At 42.3% G+C, this 15803-nt stretch overlaps 1 protein-coding gene across 5 annotated transcripts in view; it reads right to left on the bottom strand.

Annotated features, from left to right (window-relative positions):
- The window catches only part of MCU (mitochondrial calcium uniporter), a 79844-nt gene that overhangs the window by 3598 nt on the left and 60443 nt on the right, over positions 1–15803 (bottom strand). For all 5 annotated transcript variants that reach the window (XM_048946988.1, XM_048946991.1, XM_048946990.1 and 2 more), the window contains 4 exons: positions 8533–8602; positions 3757–3927; positions 2466–2570; positions 211–371 (listed from right to left, as the gene is read on the bottom strand). In XM_048946988.1, the coding sequence (XP_048802945.1) occupies positions 211–371; positions 2466–2570; positions 3757–3927; positions 8533–8602 (507 nt within the window). The remainder of the gene's footprint in view (positions 1–210; positions 372–2465; positions 2571–3756; positions 3928–8532; positions 8603–15803) is intronic.

The following is a 15803-nucleotide window of genomic DNA, read 5'->3' as shown; positions in this document are numbered from 1 at the left end:
CAGTCTGCAATAACAGGTTCATTTCTTATTACAGAGGAAGGAAACCATATTTCTGCAGACATCAGAAACAAATGTGGTTTGTTATATGAAGTGCCAATTTTTCCTTCAGTCATTTTAAAACTACTTGAAGCATGTTAGGTCTTAATGAAAACAGAAATAAATTGAGCATGCATTTGGAGGATAAGTAAAACACCATGAGAAGTTTCTCACTTTTTCTAGTGGTGCTAGTTGCTCCTTCAATTCCTCTAGTCTCCCTATGAGCTCCTTCTCTTTGTTCAGCTGGTGCTCCTCGATGCACAAGGCAGTGTACAACTGCTGAACCAATGTCTTGACATCATTCAGCGTGGTTGCATTCTCATGGCTTAAGAGCTCTAGGAAAGAAAAAGACTGCTTTGTGTGCATTTATCCACAGGACTCCTTACTCACCCTTCAGAAACTGCTATTCTTCTGCAGAGGAAGCATTTGGAACAATCTTTTCAACACAAAAGCTTTTGGAAGAACTCCAGCACACTAAGACAATGCGACATCTTCAAAAGTAAATTAGGCTTTATTATTGGATATTCCTGAAGTGTGAGAAGAACACAAAGAAGGTGTATGCTAGTAGTTTGCTAGAGATGAACAGCTGCTTTAGATCCATACCTGTATGCAAGACTCAAAGGCAAATGAACCACTGGTACGATCCCCTGCACCAGCTGTCAAGAAACAGCCAGAATTCAGACTGCAAATTGTACTCACTGACAGTGGCAGCTGTTGACCTTAGGTTAGCAGCCTCAGAACACGCAGTCTTATAGTTACTTCAAGTAATGATGCCTGGAGTTGTTTCCCAACACACAGTGGACAAACCCACTATTTTGAGCTGCCTAAGGGGTAATGAAAGCCTCTCTCACTACATTTAAGACAAGAACACGGCTGCTAACTGGAACACTCTGTAATCCTATACTTCAATACAAAAAGGATTCCTAAAAGAAATCAGCTTACAAAGAAGTTGTGACTAGCGGTACTGAATTACATACTCCATATGGAGAAACTAAGTTTGAAGCAAAAAATCTCAACATTAGTCAATTAAAATCAAAATACTAAGAAATTGTAGCATCCCTTGGCTTGAACCTTAGGTTGTCTTAAGTACCATTTTATCAACACTAACAGAAAACTTGCAGCAACTCACATTCTGGGAAGGGTAAACTCAGGCTATACCTGAACAACAAACAGAAGAGTTTCAACTCCTAATAGCTTGAGCTTTAACACTAGCATACCCAGAGAAAGAAATGACTCAGCAGTGTGTGCCAAGGCAAATGGTAGGCATAGGCAAACACCACCCATTCCCATCTAAGCATCTGTGAAGAAAAAGAACCTTTGTGAGCTTATGAAGTCATCATTAAGAGGTCCTTAGTATTTAAAGGTACTCTGTCCCTGGCATTTACATTTCAGTATAAACAGGGTGATTGTGTTAAAATGGAAAAGCAATATCTACGAAGTTGAACAGAACTAATCTCAGAGCCTATTTACAGGCACAAATTTTAATACAAGCTAACTATAGAAATCTCCTAGGCAAATGAATCAGAGGCAGCAATTTCATGTAACCTAGGTGATCCCTGAGCTCACCTGCCAGCACAGTGTGTATATCATAAAAACAAGTTAACCAAGATGATATCAGCTCCTTGACACAGACTTGGCTCTCTCCAGCAGTAGCTGTGTGGGACATATGAATTGGCTTGCCCTGGGACAACAGTTGGAAAAGATGTCTTGTTCAAATCCTCACCCCACTTCTCTGGCTTATAACGTCTTAAGTGTGCGAAAACACAACATCCAGGATACAGTGCACAGGGGGTGAGAGAGAAGAGAGCAACAGTCTTTGGGTGGTTCCACAAGTGAGTTAAATACCCAAGTCTTTACGAAAAGTTCTCTTACAGTAGTTTTAAGGAGACTGGAGAAAAACCACCTCTAGCAGAGGTCAGCCTAATGTAGGAAAGAACTGGCACCGCATCCAATGCTGCCCTCCCAGAATTGGTGTTCCTGCATGCTAAGCGTACAGATCCCTGAATCATCAGCAAAAAATTACAGATTTTTGATAGTATTTCTACATTGTGAACAATAATGCACTACAATCGATTTTTCATTTCCAACATTTGAAGTACCAATCTTCACTGTCAAACAAGAGAATGATTCTTAAGTCAGCTAACATTAGTTTTAGGCTAATTCTCATTTTGTATTCAACTACTTCATAGTAAGTTAAAACTATTAGATTACTTTTCCCCTCATTTCTTCATTCATTCATCTTATGGGGAATAACCGCCTTGAATGGAATGAACATTTGCTTTTCATCATTCCCTTATGACTACTTGGATACAGCTAAATTAGACTGCATAGGTAGGATCACAAACTACAAGGTTTCCTTCAAAAATACTCCACATTCTCAAACATGCACATTAAGTTGTTTTTACTATCTAAGAACCAGGCTGATTTACCTCTCTTTGGTGGTCTAACATGATATGTGATGTCATTGATGATCAGTTTGAAGTCATCCAGTAGAAGCAAATCTATGCCCGTGGAGGAAGCAACACGGGTGCCATCTGTAAGGCAAATAGACATTAGTACAATGACCTAAACAAGTTGCAACATTATTTCATATTTGACTGTTGTAACATTATCTCATCATATTTGACTGTTGGACTTCAACATTTTCCTGCAGACAACACTTTTTGGAGCCAGGCAAAGAGAATTTGCAGGGCAAACCCAAGATGAGCTCTGATGAAGCTGCTTTCTAAATTGGTAATATTTTCCCATAAAAGGCAATTTCTTTAATCTCTGCAGCTTGAATGTTTTACCAAACTTAAGCAATACAAACCACTTAAGGGACCTTCACTCCTTCCCACAGACATTACAGATGATTATTTCCACCTCCAGTACGGGGCAGTTTTGACTTCATTAACTTAATAAACACCTCTCTCAGGCCAGGACTTTCAGCCACTTAGACTCCCATAAGACATCCTAAGAATGTCCCAGAGCTTTGATGGCTAACAGATGCCTAGTAATTGAGCAAAACACTGAAATAAGCCGTTAAGTGAAACATAGCAGCATTCATAGATAAATAAGAAATTCATTCCCCTGTACCACAATTCACACCTAGTTCCCTACAAATTGATTAGCAACTCCATACAGGCAACCTGCACCTTCAGATTGAACACTTGGAAACTCACCTGAAATATGGGCATCAGTCCTAGTAGAGATAAAAACGGGACCTTGGCAAAATTAAGGCTTTCAGACAAAACCACCTATAGAGCAGCTGCTTACATGCTGTAAGTAGTGTGAACACAGGCTTATAATTTTTTCACTTCCTTGTTACATAGCAACGTGCATTCTGCATATAAACTTTGTGTTATCAACTGCCTCAAACAGAAACGCCCCAGTATGGTCGTGTAAATTTGCAGCACAGGCTACCATTCACTGTGTGTTTTAAAAGTCATTCAAACTGCAAATAGAGATGCAACAAAGACAATGTCTTTACTGTAAAAGAATCTTCAAGGCTGAAGCTAAGCATTAAGAAACATTTTTGCTCCTCTTTCACACCACAATTAGATTTTCTTGACAGACCTGACAACAGAGTCAGTTAGTGGAACATTCCTGCTCCAGAAACGATGTTTCCACTTTCTTGGGAATGTTTGAGAACCCACACCATATCAAGCTTTTACTTAAAGAAGGGAAAGGCTGGATAAAAATATATGACAAGTAAATCAATTACTTTGTAAACAAGAGTACCTGCTGAGTAGATCGCAACCCGATCAATTCCTCGGTCCTCTGCTTGCAGCTGTTGTAAGAACACACCAACAGAGTCTGAGATGGGTTTAAGCGTGAACTGGCAACGTTCGCGCCGAGATGGAAGATTCACAGAAATCACAGGTAAGCCATTTTGGTAAACCACCGTCACTTCTATAAAAAAAAAAAAAGATGAAAATAAAGTTATCCTAAAAAATAAGCAGATCTCATAGTAGTTTGTCCTATGGAGACAAGGATAAAATGGTTATGAGCTGAGCAGAAAGCAAAGTAAATTTTCAGCTCACTATCTACCAATGTCCTTCAGAAACAAAAAATACCCTAAGTGATGTTAGAGTTTTTCACTCCATTTTACTTGGCAGCATGTGTTACACTCTCAGAGATTCATGGAAAAGTAAAAGAAGGTATTTATTTAGTCTAAGCACAATCACCTTCATAGCAAAAGCAGCATGGCACATATCGGTTAGATTTTGAGAACCAAGGTATCTCAAGACTGTGCAAGGCCAATCCACGCACTATTTGGAGGGATTTATGGCCCGAAAGACAAAGGCAGGTGGTATACATTAGGAAATATCAAGGAAAGCTTACTTTTATTCTTGTTAAGTTCCAGCTTCCTGCTCTTTGTCTTCAAGCAACAAATATTTAAGAGAGTTGTCAGGAGTATGAGGTTGTAGGAACAGCACTCTGAGTTTAAGTTTCAAGGTCACTTCATTTAAAATTCATGGGATCAATACACTTTGTACTTCAGAAGACAGACATTATTTCTTCAGTGTAGATAAAACAATCTTTTCCATTTCCTTAGTGTTGTCAGGAGCTTTTTCAAAAGTGTTCTCAAGGATTTCAGTGCACCTTCCTATAATTTATTGTGGTGATCTGTATGAACTGTAAGCTAGTTATTATCTTACTGCCAGAAAGACAATCCTCTCCAGGCACTTCAGGATATCCATACATTGAAAAGTTGGAAGTTCACTTCCCTAAGCCCTTTATTGAGTCATGAACAGTCAAAAATCTCCTCAAATGTAGCAACTGTTAAGTTATAATGAGCACACCTAAAAAAGATTCACTTGAAATTGTTGCATATTTTTTTCTCATGTAAAAGTGTACTGTCATTTTCATTGCAAACTGTGCCTCCATGATTACGCAGTCACCACCACTCACTGCACCTGATGTTTCCACCTGTTGTAGTCTTGGCCAGCAGTGCAAACCACACCATCGATAAGGGCTGCTCCTAAACTAATGCCTCCCATTTTATTCTGTTGGCCCCTGACATCAGACACACAGCGGTGATACGACAGTAAAAGGCTGAACCTTCCCACCAGTATCCCGTTCCATTTTGTTGCTGTGCAACAGATGGCAACACAGGGGCTGTCTGACCAAATGGAGTCTAATATGGAAGGATGTATGAAGCCAAGGCATGGAACTGAATTCTTCCATGCAGAAATAATGGTACCCACTGACATTCATTGATGTTTGCTGAACACTCATGGAGACCAAACAGCAGATGTGAGCACAGCGAGGCGCTGGGTGCTGTGTTTCAGCTGAGGCAACTGTGGGTCACTTCCACTAGTGCAGATGGTTATGAGCTCAGCACGGAAGCTCTTGTTCAGCACTGATGAAAACATGTAGGTGATGGCAGTGACTATGTTGAAAAAGTGTTTTGTAGCTGAGAATTTGCTGCATCTTAATGTTGTTGTGCTCTTTGCATATGTGGCAGTTTCCACAGAATAACGAGGTGCTACTTTCAGAGTAGCCTGCATACCTTAACTCACCTAATGCCTGTGCTGACTACTAGTCAAGCAACTAATATGAAAACCAGTTGGCCAAAAAAACTCAGAGGAAGTGGAAGAGAAGTAAATTCAACCAACAAAGGAAGCGATTCTCAGCATTCTGCTATTTAGAAAGCTCTGCAACGAGAGCCTTCATACCTCCCCCTTAGAGTTACCTGCCATTAGATGATGAACTCGTTTGTAACAGGATTATTTGCATACTGGGACACATCTTGGGGGCAACATGTGGTTGTTTTTTGTTTTGTTTTGTTTTTTTCTGAAAAAGGAGACTCTCAGATGTTGAAAAAAGCTACACAATGTATCACATTATTGCACTATAAGAGGGACTCACTCCAGGTTTTCAGCTTACCATCACACACCTTCAAAATTTGAATGAAGCATACAAAGGCTTTCTCCACTCTTCCAGGAGATTGCTATCTAGTGCTGACAGACATGTCCTCATGCCATCATTAAGACTAGGTAGAAGTGACCAGATACGGATATCTAAAATGACTAAAGCATCTCAAGAGGTCTGACAACTCAGAAAGGGATAAAAACTTATTCACAAGACTCTGACACACCTGACAGGATTTCAGTAGCATCACTGTTTCGATTCTTAAAATTCAGAAGATATTTACTGAAAAAATAAAGCACTGCCAGTTTATTTGGACAGTTAGACAGAATTTCAAGCTCCATATCAGCAGCTGTTGTGACACCAGCCATCAGATTTTGCTGTCTTTGACTCAAGTATTTGAGAAAAAGGCTGGTAAGAAATAAATCAGCATCAACTTACCCTTCTGATTTCTCTACAAAAGGTAGGATCAACACATTTATAAGCTTATAACAGCTACTTAGGCACTGACTTCATTGATTCTGTGAGCAGCACATACAATATTAACTTACGGACTGCTTATATAACTACATGACTGCTGCAGAGAACTCACTTGACACAAGAAACAACTTAAAATGCTATCTTGATCACACAGGCAGTGAGCAAGTTTACTGGAGAATAGAGGAGCATTTACACCAACTCTTTTCTGTTCATCCTGTTGGTGCAAGCCAGCAGCCCAGTTCTGTGAATGCCAGTTGTGAAGAAAGCACACACAGCCCCAGTCTGGTGACATTTTAACTCTTCACAACCCAGATGGAGATGGAGACCACAGTGACAGATGCAATAGGTCAGACTGTACCAACAGTTACCATCAGCAGTAGCATGCACAAAATCTCTTCGCTTTAACAGCTTAAGGGAAGCATTGTAGCACTAATTGTTTCCTTCCAGCAAGCCCAGAATTACAGTTGTCTTATGTTTTCCTTACAAGAATCTTGTACAAGTCTTTATCTAGCTTAATTCACTGGTACTAAATTCTACAATTGCAGTTTGATCCTCTCATCATCCCCCACACAAGAGGTCTGGTCCAGTTTTTACCACACTGAAGAGGAAAGAGCTCAGAAGGAAGTTAAAAAAAAAAAACACCAACAAACAGTAAATAGAACACCTGAAGGACTTGTCAATAACACAAACCTAACAAGGAATAACAGAGCTCCATTAAAGGTTATTAACTGCCAATATGGCTGTCTGCTTTGCTTCCTTCTGCTCTGACAGTGCTATCAATGGTCTGCAAGAGGAAAACGACCGTGAAGGGGCCAAAACTTCTTAAACAAACATGTATTTAATATAACATTTCCATCATATTTATAGAATTATAATTAGTGAGGTGTCAAAGTGCTTCACTCACTTACTTGCAGTTTAGAGGTAGTTCTTGGGCTAATCATTACCGATCAAGTTTCAGGCCACTATTTAAATGCATGTACAAGTAATTGTATACAAGCACTTAAGTTTACAGACTACCTACAACCTGGCCAGGAGCACTGCTAAAAATGACTAAGGATAATTTTGAAAGCTTTACATGCTATATTAAACATGAGCTTGCTTTGAGGTATGAATTCCATCCATGCACCACAGTTTTGAAGTGTATGTGCTCCAGTAAAAGGGCTCTTGAGCACTTTATAAAGCAAGCTATAAGAAAAAAAAAAAAGTATGGAGAAAAGAAAAATCTGTATTGAGCACACGCTGCTGGTAAACACAGAGTTATTGGAAAAAGTAACAAGGAAAATATTCAAGCATAATATAACAAGAGATTCACCAAATCAATCAAGTAGCTATACACAGATTATTCTCTCAACCTTGTATTTGCCCCCTACTCTTCCACCTGTTTAAGCCTTCCAGTTCAATTACTATCAGTTTTCCACAGCAGTCCTGTTCCCTTTGTTTTTGCACACACTCACTATCCCAGCAGGGGAAGCAATTGCAGCAGAGCCCTTTACTCTGTTAGCTTTCAGGCTTTATTAACAAGCCTTAATGGTAAGAAGATCCACTAACTGCTTGTGTCTGTCAGCATAAGCACTCCAGTCTCTGTTCGCAGCAAGCAAATGTTAAGCAGGCAGTTATCTCAAAGCTGTTTGTTTCCTCCTTGCATTTCACATACTGAGTTTTTTTTAAAAGTTCCACCTACCTCAGCAGTACATTCCTTTGCTTTATGTTATGACAACCATATCAGAAAAAGCTTAATGCTAGAGCTGTCCCAGAATTTAAATAAAGGAACAAAACTGCCATGGCTTCACAATTCACTGCAGCAGACAGAGCGCTTTCAACCACTCGAGTGCCTGGGATGAAGTGCATTTTCATTAGACACAAGTTACAAAGGCACACAGCATCTTGAAACAAGGACCTCAAGGCCACACATCAGGAAGATGCCTGATGAAAGCTTTGGACAATTAAATGCAATATAAGATCCTTCACTGTAAAGCCTGCCCAGTTCTATAAGGGCAGTTACTAGAGAAGTTGACTGTTTCCTTGATTCTTCTTGTCTGACTTTGTTCTTTCACTTTCTCTGTTCAAAAATGGGATTACCTCCTAGTCAGCAAAGACTCAGAAAGGGGGTCAGCAACATGACTTCAGCCAAAAGCGAGCCCAGAGTTTCTCTGCGTCACTCACCATCAGAGGGCACTACCGTACTGCAATAGACCACTCTCACACTCTGCCAAGGAGAAAGCCTCTGATGCACCTAGAAAACACAAGCACAGCAAAAGGACAAATGTTGAGTCGCGCTGCCTGACAGAATCACAGCCCGCAGCCGCCCCCCCACCCTAACGCCTGCGCTGGGCATTTCCTCATAGCCACCAGCGGCCCGGAGCACCTGCGGGAACGGCCCCAGCTCTGCCATCTGCCTCCCAGCACGGCTCTCCTCTCGGCCAGGCTCACCTCTACACGCATCACTCTCAATGCTCTGAGTGTAAAGTGGTGAGGAATTAGGGAGTGCTTGATTAAGGGGTTCATTCTCCTCGGTTGTTTTCTCTGCTGAACTACATATTTTCCCTCCTCCTTACAGAGGGGGAAACCAAACTAAGATACAAGTAGTAAACACACCTGGGCGTAGAACAAATTGTCTGAGGCAGAAACAAAAACCCGGATACTGAGCTATAAAAGGAGTAAGTCTAATGGAAAAAGAAAGTGCACAAATGGCTCTTACATTCTTCAGTCTTGGTAAGGGACTAATTTGTTCATAAAAACAGGCAATCAGACCAATGTAAAGCCTATTTAAGATCTGTCTGCTAAGATGTTATTTTAGATTAGTTACACATGAACCAGCACATCCACCCAGTAAAATTCTGGCAAGCAGGAGCTGCGTTATAGAAAAGAATGAGCTGCTACTGAGCTCTATCTGCCCACAGTGGTACACAGTCAATGATCACCAAAAATTCAGCTGCCAAGTCTGCATTTCCATGAATGCAGCCCACAGATAGGGTTTGTTTCAAGAAGATTTCTAATGGAAGCCTGCAAACAAAACCCGTAGTTGATTATTTCTGAAGATACTTTCAATAACTCATTTCAACTATCTTTTCTTCTGAAGCTTGCTCCACAAATCCAGGATAGTCCCACAGCTACATCAGTCTTACAGTCAGGGCCTGTGCCCAGAAGGTCAGTGCTCTGACAGCTCTGGAAACTTGCTCTATTCCGCGCTGTATTTATGCTCCATTCAGTCCTGACAACGAAAATCACTTTTCATTGAAAGACATTTTCAATTTTGCTTGTTGCTGCAACTGCATTTTCAGCTTCCCACAATTGAGTTAACAGCAAAGGAGAGCTCAGCTTTAAACAGCTGCAACCGCACACAAGTGGGAAACTGCTCGTTTTGAAAAACGTTTGGAAAACGTAACATGTGTAAAACACCTGTACATTGGGAATCAGAACATAAATTTGCCTTCTGGCACTTGAAAACAAGTCTTCTGAACTGATAAACACTCCTATGCAACTACAAAGCAACCAGGAATCTACCCAATATGAAATAATGATGTTTTAAATATGAATAAGCGAACTATCCACCCATGCAGGAGTGCATTTCAGGCAAGTCAAGGTACTTGACATCACTTGGTATCACTATTACACTGTGAAGCCAGTTTTGAGCTTCAACTCAGAATCAAGTGGTACCTGAAAAGGGGAAGCATCTGGAAATTTAAACAAAAAGCCCCACAACCAACAGACCTTTTCCTATTTGAATCCTTAAATTCAATTGTTTTTCTTCTACCAAAAAAAAAAAAATATCACACCAGATATAAACAGTAAGTGGGACATGGAATGGTCTGTGTGAACACTTTCCCAAAGGCCCATTTTCATATTTATTTCCCCTGATCATGTGGAAAGCTGCTTCTCATTGCTTTCCTTCTCCCTTCTGCATAGAAGCAACCATTATTTCTGAAATACTGCTCGCTAGGAGCCTGCCTTCCTACCACATTTGCACAGCAGCCCATGAATTTTACTAGCTGCTCTCAGAAAATCCTCAAACGCACCAAATCCAGTTTTATCTCAGCACAAAATAGCTATATATCTGAAAGATATTACCAGCTTGCATCTGCAACCAATTTACCTTAAGGCCATGAGCATTTGACAGGCATAAGCTCCAGTCTGCCTGCCTTCACACAATACAGGCAAGAATGGAAAAAGGCAAAATGGGTTGAAAAGCAGGGCATGTCAGCTGACTAATGGAAGGGCTGAAGCATCCCCGGACTTAATGGCTCGGACCATTTCTCTCACCAGCCACACAGCAGTAACCAGCACTACGTTTTAGACAAGGAGATACTGGTTGAACTACTCCTGTCTGTCACTGCAGCAGATCTGAATTGTGCCTTATGATGCTGCTCTCAGAAGTCTCCTAACTAGGGAAACAGTCTCCACTGGTTAGAGCAAGAGGAACAAATGAACACAAACTCAACAGAGACCTAAACATCATCTGTCATCCCAGATCTGGGCATGCTTAAGGAATAAGCGATCATTTTTATTCTTGAAGGGCAGCTACCGTTTTCAAACAGGGTTGGAGAAAAATGTCAGAACCTTTTATCCTATATCTGCAATTTAACAGACACTGTGACAGAAGGTTGAAGTTTTGGATCAAAGTAAGCACAGGGTAGTGGAGAGTAACTTGTTTCAAGCTTGGCTGACTTGATCTCACCATCTGCAGACCATCAACAGCTCACTGCTTCAAAGTGTGGAATAACCACAGTGAGGTTTCAGCTGAGACTTCCAAAGCAAGTGGCACTCTGGGTCTGAAAAGCAATACTGAAATGAGGAGCTCTAAGTAACTTCATGACACTGTGTGCCCAAACACAGCACGAGCAGGAATTCACTTCTTGCATCCATTCAATTCCTCCTCTCTTAGTGTTGGTAGGAGGCTCAGGGTTACATGGCAGCTTCGCTCCCAGAATGATCAAAAGAGCAAGAGTTAAAAACAACAATAACCACCAAAATAAAAACCCACTAACAGCCCTTTGTCTACAATAGCACTTTCTCTCCTGCCTTATCAGGGCCTACATCAGACAATCTGAAAGCAAAACACCAGCATCTCTAGAGGTCTGACTAGTTAGTTCAAATCCACACCAGCAACAAAGTTAAACAAAGCTGAAACTGGAAAAATCAGCCTTTTAGGGGCCAGCAAGTACGCTCCAGCAGGAAAAGAGGGAGCAGTCTGGCAGAGCTCACCTTCTGCATGTTGTACAATTAGCAAACGAAAGGACAGAGTACTAAGCCTCCAAGGGTGACTGCAGTCAGAGAAGAGTTATAAAAAAAACAAAAGCAAAATATTAAAAGGTGCATCTATCTAAAACATGAGTAAAACATGCTGCTAAATCATTAGCTGGAGTGCCATTAACCATCATGTGCAGAGCTTCTATGAAATAGAGCCTTGTCTGTGTAACAAATTCACACGATGAGAAATTAACAAGGTACATTTGCAAGCACCAGCTGCATCACCCACTAACAAGGGGCCTCCTCTGCAGAAGCTACTTCAAGCCACTGGTGAAGCAGCTCACCTTCCTAGTTGCTATTTCTCTCTCCCCACTGTCACAGCACCAAAAAAAAAAGAACAACTGTGACTGCTCAGTAAACCTCCCCGCCAGCATATCAGCAACAAAAATCGCTGCAAGCATCCCTGAGCTATCACATCTGCCCCATCCAAGCACCCCAGAAGAGCCGAAGGGCTCCCTTTCTTGATCTTTTCCTTCTATATTCAGCCTGTGACATTCCAGTATCTTTCAAATGGTGCTTCTATTCTAAGTCATCGGGTCCTGCCCTCCCACTTTGCTCTCTCCTTACACCAGTGTGTTTTTGCAAGCCAGAGTAGACAGAATGAAAATGATGTTCTGAGCAGAAATCTAAGGCACAGGTTGCCAAAGGGCTCACAGGGCTGCTCCTCGCACTTCCCTTTTATTCTCATTCCTCTTTCTCAGCATTCTTGTCCTTTTCTCAGTTCCACAGTGGTACCAACATCCTCACTGAGGGGCTCATCTTCACCCTGGGGAGGGACTACAGGAACCCTCCAGAAACTCCCCAGATGTTCTAGAACTGGCTGAGGGCAGCATTGCCGAACCACAGCTATTGAAACAAGTTCTGCAAGGGAAGTCCTCAAGTACAAACCACTGCAAGGCTCCAAGCACAGACAAGGCCATTTCAAGTCTCCATACCAACGCTGGCCCTGGAATTGTAGCTCAGACTCAAAACATGACAAGTGAAGCCATCAGGATGAGACAACCCCACTCCAGCAGCCCCTGCCCAAGGGCCAGCAAGCAGCCAGGCTCACAGCATAATGCCATGCCGCTGCCTCAGCCAGCACAGCCCTGCTCCTGTGCATTTCTCTCCTCAGCACCCTCCTGGACTCCTCAGGGCCTTCTGAAAAGATAGAAATGGGTCAGTTGGCATCAGAGTGCTTTTCTCGCCTTCTTTTCCACCTCCACTCTTCCCAGACATCATCTGGGCTCTATGGCCTGCTTCCAGGACTTCTCTCAGATTTAGAAATGGCATTTTACAATTGCACTTGTTCAACAAATAAGAGTAACCTTGTACAGAAGGCTTCCTCCAACTTAGTGCTGCTACAGCCTCCGGGGATGTCCACACAGGAAATATTACGTGAAACATTTCCTCTAAGGAACACAGTGTGCTTCTGTTTGGGAGCGTGGCAAACCATAAAGTATGCTCTGCCACCCTGATACAGCCCTTACTGTGGCAGGAGAAGTGCTCAGCCTACAAATTTTTGATGCCCTGCAGCAAAAACGCCAACCATTTGAGCACAGATTGGAACGTGGCAAGGAAAGAAAGTCCTCACTGCCATTTTCACCATCCAGCTCATCTCTAGGAAGCTGACCAAATCCCACTGGTTTGAAATCATTTCTTTCTCTTCACCAAGCACGTCCTTTCTCATATCCCACTCTCAAAGTCAGATTTTGCCTCAGAAAGAACACTTTGCACCCACTGCCTCCACAGGGCAACGCTTCTGTGGATGAAGGTCAAGCAAACGAGAACCAGCCTGAGCAACACCACTGTTTTCTGTATTTATTTTTAAACTGGGCCGAGAAGATGGACAGAGACGAGGCAATGCCAGTGAGATGTGGGAAGTGTTAATCTTGGCATTTTGAAGCTCTTGGTACGACCTACACATGAGCAAATGGTCCTCGGTTAACCACTCTGCTCGTTCCTGTCTGAATTTTCTCCCAGGGTTAGGACAGAGCTACATCACATCTGCTAGTAGAGGAACACAAACAGGAGGTGAGCTATAAATACTCCCTTCTGATCCTGCTTCCTCTGCCCATCTGCCTCCAAAGGCACAGGTATTCCTATCCCCACAGGAAGAGGTGGGGGTAGGAGAGAGGAGCAGATTTAAAGAGGATGAAGCAGCTCCTCCCTGTTCTTTGTTGCACCTCTCTCACAGCATTTCTGCTGCCGTGGAGATGCTGCAATGATGAGTTTTGTAATGGAAGCATCACTGCTAGCAGTAACTTTGATAGAGCCTCCGAGGGCAGGAGCAGGAGGTGAAGTGAGGCAAGGTGAAGTTTAATGGACACGTTAAGCACTTTGTTCAAGCGGCCCCTGTAGCTTTTGAACAGGTGCTTTCCTGATGCTTTCAATGTCCCACTTTCCTCCCCCATACCCCAAACAACAAAAATCCTCAGGATAATTTTATTGCAACTGCCAACAGCTTACAGAGTGTTACGCTATTCCTACTTGACCTGAGACAGATAACCACAGTACTCCAGACCACCACACTCCTTCCTTCTCAGCCTCCCACAGACATTTCTACCTCAAGCAGTCAGAAACTGGGGCTGGAATATTTCCCATGCAGTTTGTGATGCCAGCTCACAGATTCACGTTTAAAAGATTTTTGCTTTTCTGGAGAAGGCTGGTTTGAACTCTATTTGTCAGTACAGTACTCATGGTAACTAGGAAAAAAAAAAAAAAGAAAAAAAAAAAAAAAGAGAACAAAACAAACCTGAGAATTTAATTCTGTTTTTCGGGCTTTCAAAATGCAAGTGAAAGCTAACAAAACACCATCCCATATTTAAAGCCTTTGTCACCTTTGCAACCCAAACACAAAGGCAAGGCAAAGTGGAATTTTTCTCAACTCATTACTCAAATGTTCTGTTAACTCTTCTCAAATTAAAGGGACTTCCACAGTTAGTTTAAGAAACAGTTTATCAATTTGTTTAGCTTTGATGCCACTAATTTTGGTTTTCTTCTGCTGCATGACTGCCTTCTTCAGCCACTGCCTTCTGAGAACGGTATAAGCAGACAGATGGGATCAGATTGATTTTTGCACAGTAGTTCACCGTTGTTTGTTTTTGTCTCTAGTTCTTACCTAACCACATGTGACAATTCCCTGCATATGAGCCAGCTTGCAGATAAGCTCCTTCCCCTCTTCTCCCACCTTGCTGTCACTCTGCATAAAGCCAGGATGAGCTTCCTGGTGAGGAAACGCCTACTGGCATATCCTGGCATTTACAGGATCAGGAGTGAAACAATAAACTGAGTTATGAAGTAGAATTCCCACAAGTGCAAGGGAATTCTCTCTGTCTCAGTGCACACTTAGGAGGAGCAAACTCACACTGGTTTTCCAGGGAAATCAACTCAAGGATGAGGGACCCCTGCTTTCAGCTCTTAAGAAGAAACAGCAGGCTCCTGCAGACTTCCAGGCCAGCACCAGCATCAGTACAGCTTCAGAGAAGGCACAAACTCTGAAACAAAGGTACAGCATTCTGCAGGCCTCAGCAGTCCTCCGCATCGCAGTGCTGGAGGAGTCTCACAGCACCCATTCCCTGCTCATTTTCCTGCAGGAAAGAAGGAACTCCGCTAACCTTTCATGGCTTCAGTTCACAAAACAAACTGGCAGAGAAATTCAAGTAGCTGTGGCTGAGGAGAGCCTCAGGCAGCATGAGGCAGCTCCTTTGCACCCAAGTGACATCAGGTCAGTCCGAGTGCGAAAGACAAACCTCCTGCCTCCCAGAGGAGCTCAGACACCCAGTTGGCTTTAGGACAGGATCCCTCATGAGGCACTCAGGTAGGGGAAGCCAAAACTTATCTGGCACTTCTGGGCAATATATTTCAGATATTCTCACGTTCAGAGGTGCAGGTCCTAAGACAAAATCCATGGCTTCAGCAAGTGGTTACAAATACCCGATGCCAATTAGTATTGGCCAGGTTTATTCTGTGAAACATACCAAACCTTAGGGCACCCAGCTTGAAATGCTTCTTTGCTTCCTACATTCAGATTCACATCACTTCCAGGTGCTACCAGGTGCCATCAGTAAAAATCAGCCCTTTTGCTAATCTCATCACAAGGCCCTGGAAAATCCTTTCATTTGATGAAGAGTGGATGCTTGACATCTTCCCACTAGACACTGTGCCTGCCTAGAAAAGGCAGCTAAGCACAAATTAAGCAAGTGAAA

The sequence above is a fragment of the Lagopus muta genome, chromosome 5 (assembly GCF_023343835.1).
Source record: "Lagopus muta isolate bLagMut1 chromosome 5, bLagMut1 primary, whole genome shotgun sequence".
Classification (NCBI taxonomy): domain Eukaryota; kingdom Metazoa; phylum Chordata; class Aves; order Galliformes; family Phasianidae; genus Lagopus; species Lagopus muta.
Note: the sequence above shows the minus strand (reverse complement) of the source record. Positions and strands in the feature narration are given on the sequence as shown.